Consider the following 7,024-nt stretch of genomic DNA (forward strand, 5'->3'; position numbering starts at 1 on the left):
GCAAGTCTGTATGGTGGACAGACGTGCATAAATCAGTGATGGTTAAGCAGTCATATGTGCAAGGATTTTCGAGGTACAGTGAATATCCACTTAACCTTTAATAGGACTGAGGAAAGAAGGAGTGGGTATCTTAGAACAGGTCGCAGTTTTTCCTAAGAGTAAGAAACCTCCAGGTGCTGGCTGTGAAGAGAGGAGAAAGGAAGGAGCACATGAGTGGCTGTTAATGTCACAGATTGAAGGAACAAAAGCTTTGCAGTGGGAAATAACAAGGAGAGCGCGGAGCAAGGGGCGGAATCTGGGATGGGGGCAGGGAGAAGGGTGGTATTGTTAGGACCCTGCATGTGCTCCTCAGAATGCTGAGAGAGACTGTCAGGGGTCAGATGCTCAAGCCCCTCATGCAGCATGTTAAGGAGCCTAACGTTTATCCCTATTGAAGGGTTTTTATGTTCAGAAAGGATATGCTTAGATCTGTCATTCTAATGGATCGGGGGAAGGAGGACTGGGAGATGGAAGATAGAAGAGACAAGAGATTTAGAATCTATTTAGACTCTGACAATGTCCCAGAGGTACTGGTGAGGATCTGAAGTAGTGGGAACAATGGGACAGAGACATTCAGGAATATGTAAGAGCTTCAGCAGACCAGCCTGGTGATGGGTTTAATGTGACAGAGAAGAGGGAGGAAGAAATATCAGAATGAGTTTTCCGCATCACCACCAGCTAAGATAGAAAACACACACACACACACACAAACACAAACACACACACCCACTGTGAGTTAATGGAAACATTTCTTAGAATGAAAAGATAGACACTAAGTTTTAAATTCCTGGCTTCTGTTCATGGAACATACCACCTTATTTGTAAAAAAGTCTTGTGTCTACAAATTGTTCACTGGCATGTATTAACAAGATGATAATAAGGCCCCCAGATATTCACATTTATACAAAAGCATTGAATATATTTGCATTTGTCTATATCTAGTAAATGTTTTTTTTTTTTTTTTTTTTTTTTGCTTGGCACCTTATACTAGTTACTTAGATGAGTGCTTAAATTAGTTTTTCTTTTCTGGAGAATTGAATCAATATGAAAAGCAAAATCTTGCAGTTCTATCTGTAAAAAAATTATTTTGCTCTTTTTGATACATCAGCTGATTCTCATTTTGAAATTTCCTATTTGACTTCTCTCTGCTGTCTTTGTGTGCTCTCTTTCTCCAGCTCCCTCTCCCCAGCCCTAGTTACACATTCTCTTACACTTGGTCTTCTCTTTTTCTCAGGAATAGTAAATATTATTCATTATATTTGTTTCTTGTGGTCTCTCCTCCCCTCCCCCTCTCCTTTTTTCTGACGTGTTCTCACTGTTGCCAAGGCTGGAGTACAGTGGTGCAATTACAGCTCACTGTAGCTTCAACCTCCCAGCCTCAAGTGATCCTCCCACCTCAGCCTCCTGAGTAGCTGGGACTACAGGCATGCACCATCATGTCTGACGACTTTTGTTTTTGTTTTTTGTGAAGATGAGAGCTCACTATGTTGCCTAGGCTGGTCTTGAACTCCTAGATTCAAACAGTCCCCCTGCCTTGGCCTCCCAAAGTGCTGGAATTACAAGCATGAGCCACCGTGCCTGGCCTCTTTGTTTCTTTTGTGATTGTCAACTTTATATATTATTTGTTTCCTTACTCTAAACAATTCCAAGACTCAAAGGCCTATTTATTTGATAAGGACTGTGGAAGAATGGCACTTTTAACATTGGTAGAATTGCTAGAGAGACAGCATAGGCTGGTCTTGAACTCCTGGCCTCAAGTTATCCTTCCATTTCAGCCTCCCAAAATTCTGGGATTACAGTCAGCCACTATCCCTGGCCCTATCTCAGGTTTTTTTGTTTGTTGGTTTTAATGTTCATTTGGCTTCTGGAGTACTCTAGATGATAGGTATTTATATAATATCATCTGATAAGAAATTGATTAGGAGATTTTACAAAAACTGATACTTAAGGGGAGGTTACGTTGCTGGGTAACATGGTATCAAAATAAGACAGGTCAAGTTTGAGAAATCTGTGATTCTACAGGTTACCCTACAGGTAACCGACTCAATGTCTCAGTCCTCAATTTCTAGGAGAGCAATTCTGGTGTAAGCACCTGGATTTAGAAGCTATTTTCACCTAGACAAACATGAGTACCCAGGCGCCATTCCATTATTAGAAATTGAGCATAGATGCTAATTTCTAGAAAAGAAAGCTGGATGTCCAGGTGGGCAAGAAGTTGCAGTTTTGATCAGGCTGCTGCTGGTCATTGTTTTCCAGCTACAAAGTTCCAGGATACACAGTTTGGCTCCTTCTCCGCTACCCCGGCTGGCGCCCCATTATAGGGCAAATTTTTTTTTTGAAGGTTTATAGCATTGACGTATCCTGGAATTGTGACCATCTAAATTCCCAGATAACACACCATGTGATAATCTTTTCATAGGGTTATGTCAAGAACCTTTTGTGTGTACCACCTCTTCCCCACAATGATGGAGAAACAAAGGAATGCATGTTAGTTGCAGAAAGTCTGAGTGAAGTAGACTCCTAGATTAACGTGTATAGATCATTTTTAAGGAGATATAAGTAACTGTGATGATTAATGTTTACAAATTGGTTTTAATTTTTTGAAACTGTTGTGCCATGTAATCCATTATGGTTCTCTTCACATAAACATTTAAAGGGAGTTTTTTCCTTTATCTAAACTTTTAACAAAAAAAATTTTGTGTTTGGTTTTGAGATGGAGCCTCACTCTGTTGCCCAGGCTGGACTGCAGTGGTGTGATCTTGGCTCACTGCAACCTCCTCGTCCCGAGTTCAAGCCATTCTCCTGTCTCAGCCTCCCCAGTAGCTGGGATTATAGGTGTCCACCACCACGCTCAGCTAATTTTTTTTTTTTCATATTTTTTGTAGAGGCGGGGCTTTGCCATGTTGACCAGGCTGGTCTTGAATTCCTGATATCAGGTGATTTGCCCACCTTGGCCTCTGAAAGTGCTGGGATTACAGGTGTGAGCCACTGTGCTTGGCCTTGATCGATTTCTTTTATTCCTGATATAAAGAAAAGCTTTGGGGCTTATTTCCAATTTTATTCAAATGTTTTCTAATTTGTTTGCTTCTGCTTTTAAAGCTTTAATACTTACTCTACTTATTACAACATTCTTTTGTTTATTAAGAATTTATTTCTGAAATTGTCAAATATATAAAACAATAAGCAATAATATAACAAACACCCTGCGTACATTCATCACCCAATTCTAAAACATTAACAGCTCACAGCCAAGTTTTCATACATCCCCGGTAGTAGTTTCTAGGGCTGCTGTAACAAAATATCACAAACTGGGTGGCTTCAAGCAGCAGAAATTTCTTCTCACAATTAAGGAGGCTACAAGTCTGAAATCAAGATATCTGCTGAGTTGGATCCTTTTAAGAACTCTTAAGGGAAATCTGTTCCATGCCTTCTAGCTTCTGGTGAGGGGTGTCAATGGTTGACAGGTTTTTTTAAATCACCCTAATCTCAGCTTCTATCTTCACATTCCACTCTTCCTTTGTCTCTGTCTCCACATGGCCATCTTCTTATTAGGAGTCCAGTCATATTGGATTAGGGGCCTGTCCTACTCCATCATGTGACCTCATCCTAATTACATTTGCAATGATCCTTTTTCCAAATAAGGTTGCTCTCGAAGATACTGGGGGTTAAGGACTTCACATACATTTCTTGGGGACCACAATTCAACCCATAGCAGTCTGCTTTCTGGCTCCCCCAAAATTTATGTTCTTTCCACATACAAAATAGATGTGCTGTATCCCAATATCCCCCAAAAGTGTTGATCCATTTTGATGTAAACTGTATAAGTAAGTCTCACATCTAACCTGAATATAATAAACTCAGAAAGTCCCAAATCTCATCTTCTGAATCATCTGAATTGGCGATGGGTTAAGACTTTGGTTAATCCTGAAGCAAAATTTCTATCTCTGCTGGGCATGTTGGCTCACACCTGTAATCTCAGCACTTTGGGAGGTACATTGCCAAGGTGAGCAGATGATCTGAGGTCAGGAGTTCAAGACCAGCCTGGCTAACACAGTGAAACCCTGTCTCTGCTAAAAATACAAAAATTAGCCGGGTGTGGTGGCACTTGCCTGTAGTCCCAGCTACTCGGGAGGCTGAGGCAGGGGAGTCGCTTGAACCCGGGAGGCAGAGGTTGCAGTGAGCTGAGATCACAACACTACACTCCAGCCTGGGTGGCAAGAGCGAGACTTCTATTTCTAAACCTCTGATACATAGAAAACAAGTTATGTTTCTGAGATGCAATGGTGGGACAGGCGGAGAAGCATTTCCATTCCAAAAGAGATAAATCGGAAGGAAAAAAGGGGTTTAAAGCAGGTTTGTAAGTCTGCAGGACAAATTCCATTCAGTTCTGAGACTTGAAAATAATTCTCTGTGGCTTGGTATTTTGTTCTCTAGGCCCATTGGCATGGCCTTATCCCTTGGTCCTGGGTTGGCAGCCTGCCCTTTTGTTTTCTGGGTTTTTTTCCTTATGACTACTTAGTTCCTGGTTTTTGTTTTTTTTTCTACCTTTTTAATCTTAAGTTCAGTTGCTTCTTGAGTTTTGATGAGCTTCCATTCTGATAGGCAGGATAATTATTTGAGCCCAAGAGTTTGAGGCTTTAGTGCATGATTATTGCACCTGTGAACAGCCACTTCACTGCAGCCTAGGCAACATAGTGAGACCCCATCTCTTTAAAAAAATAAAAGAAAAAATATACCTTATTTATCTAACATCTTGGCTTAGCCTAGCCTACCTTAAACATGCTCAGAACACTGACATTAGCCTCCAGTTGGGAAAAATCATCTGGCTACACAGTTTGCTGGTTAGGCGAGCATTGGTTGTTTAGTCTCATGATTGCGTGGCTGACTGGGAGTTGGGGCTTGCTGCCGCTGCCCAGCATCACAGAGAATATTGTACTAACGTGTATCGGGTTTGCATCATGGTGGTAAAGTTGAGAAACTGTAAGTAGAATGATTTGAAGTTGGATGCCACCTATAGATACTTTGTAGTATACCATTTTCAGTTCTTTTATTTTTCATTTTTATTTTATTTTCTTTTTTTGAGATCGGGTCCTGCTCTGTCACCCTGTCTGGAGTACCGTGACTGTCATGGTCACTGCAGCATCAACCTCCCAGGTTCAAGTGATCGTCCCCGCTCAGCCTCGCAAGCAGCAGGGACTACTGCCACATGCCATCATGCCTAAGTTTTTATTGTTTATAGTGACTGGCTATGTTGCCCAGGCTGGTGTCAAACTCCTGGGCTCAAGCTATCCTCCTGCTTCAGTCTCCCATAGTGCTGGGAACTACAGGTGTTTGGCTCACTGGCCTGGCCTTCTTTATGATTTTTTTTTTTCGCCTAAATTTCCTTTATTAAAGTGGCACATAATCATGTTTTCTGAGTCTCTTCACTGCCCGCCTGGGGGGAGGGGTTGGGGAAGGTGTTAATGATACTGATCCCTAATTCTGCTTCAAGGAGATCTGGTGAGGACTTCTTCCACCAGTCCAGAGTTTACTGGTGCTGACCTCATCCCTGCATTAAGGGCCTTGAATGTGGGAGGCTAATCGGATGGATGGGTTGCAGGAGGTAGAGGAGGGGATGGCCTAGAGAGTTTCTCCATTCAGAGCTGGAGAGCTGTTGAAGGGAAGGGTATTTTAAAAAGCCTCCACCCACCCCTAGCACCAGGCCCTCAGCTGTGGGGAGAGGCCGCCGCCTCTGATGGGGTCTCGATGCTGCTGTTCTGCTCCTGGTCCGGCACATTCTCCTCTTCCTGTTCCAACCTGAAGTTCTCGAGCTCCTGAAAAATCTCATCCATGAAGTCCTGGGAGTTCTGTTTGTAAGACACAGCTAATCGAATTGCATCATTGAAGAGCTTCACAACATTGGTACCATCAGCAGCTGAGACAAAATACAGGGGCAGGGAGAACTTCTTGGCAAAATTGAAGCTTTTTTGGGTCGCGTTTATGTCTGCATCAATTTTATTGGCCACCACGATGCATGGGATCTCTGGCCTGAACTCCCGAAGCTCCATGTACCAGGTGCTCAGGTTCTTATAGGTGACTTTCCTCTGTACATCAAACACCATGATGCAGGCGTGGGCCTTGCGGTAGTAGGAGGCATGCATGCTCTGGAACCGCTCCTGGCCTGCCGTGTCCCAAAAGTCCACAAGGATGGTCTTGCCATCTACCGTGGTTGTGTGCTTGTACAGAGTCAGGGCGTATGTGGACAGCTGCTGTGGCTGAAAGCCATCCATGAGAAATCTCTCCATGAGTTTGGATTTGCCCACTGCGCTGTCTCCCAGGCAGATGATATTCACATTGTCATCAGCATCATACTTCCCATGGTCCAGCTCAGTGGGTTTGGTTCTGTCTTCTGCCATTGGCTCCTAGCTGTAGAGAGGGGTCCAGCTCAGGGGAGGGAGGGTCTTGTCACTATCTCTAGGGCAGCCTCTGAGGGGCTGATCCCACGTGCTAAGCCAGCCACCGGGGCGGATTTGCCCTCACGTGCGGTCCTGAGTGAGGGCTGGAGAGACCAGGGATGCTGCAGGTCGCCTGCCCGCGGCCAGCGGCCCCTCGGGCCCTGCCGTCTGCCTGGACTTTGAGCGGTCTCAAACCATGCCCGCCGGCCCAGCTCGCGCTGCAGCGCACTCTCTTCTTTATGATTTTTAAAACGATTTTTCTTGGGTTATTTTCTTAGCGGTTGTTGTAGGGCTATCTTTATCTTAACTTGCTAGACTGTACTTAATTTTAGTAAGATGTATAAGCATATCTTTTTTTTTTCTTAAGCATATCTCATTTTATTGGGCTCCTTTTTATTGTACTTCATAGGAATTGTGTGGTTTCTTTCTTTTTTATCAAATTGAAGGTTTGCGGCAACCCTGGAGGAAGCAAGTCCATCGGTTTCATGTTTCCAACAGCTTGTGCTCTCTTAGTGACTCTTTGTCCCCTTTTTAAATTCTCAAAATATTTC

General features: G+C 43.4%; 1 protein-coding gene across 3 annotated transcripts; it reads right to left on the reverse strand.

The window, feature by feature from the left end:
* Positions 1-4,535: 4,535 nt before the first annotated feature.
* Positions 4,536-6,764, reverse strand: LOC117090125 (rab-like protein 2B). 3 transcript variants are annotated; one of them, XM_033222095.1, is made up of 2 exons: positions 6,559-6,764; positions 4,536-6,486 (listed from the first exon to the last, which is right to left on the reverse strand). In XM_033222095.1, the coding sequence occupies exon 2, from the start codon at positions 6,432-6,434 to the stop codon at positions 5,745-5,747; it is 690 nt and encodes a 229-aa protein (XP_033077986.1). In that variant the 5' UTR covers positions 6,435-6,486; positions 6,559-6,764; the 3' UTR covers positions 4,536-5,744. The 3 variants fall into 3 exon arrangements, with proteins under 3 accessions (XP_033077986.1, XP_033077975.1, XP_033077995.1); XM_033222084.1 differs by having other exon boundaries at positions 4,536-6,490; XM_033222104.1 differs by having other exon boundaries at positions 4,536-6,440; positions 6,559-6,574.
* Positions 6,765-7,024: the final 260 nt, after the last annotated feature.

This window comes from Trachypithecus francoisi, unplaced genomic scaffold (assembly GCF_009764315.1).
Source record: "Trachypithecus francoisi isolate TF-2019V2 unplaced genomic scaffold, Tfra_2.0 Contig00957, whole genome shotgun sequence".
In the NCBI taxonomy this organism is placed as follows: Eukaryota; Metazoa; Chordata; class Mammalia; order Primates; family Cercopithecidae; genus Trachypithecus; species Trachypithecus francoisi.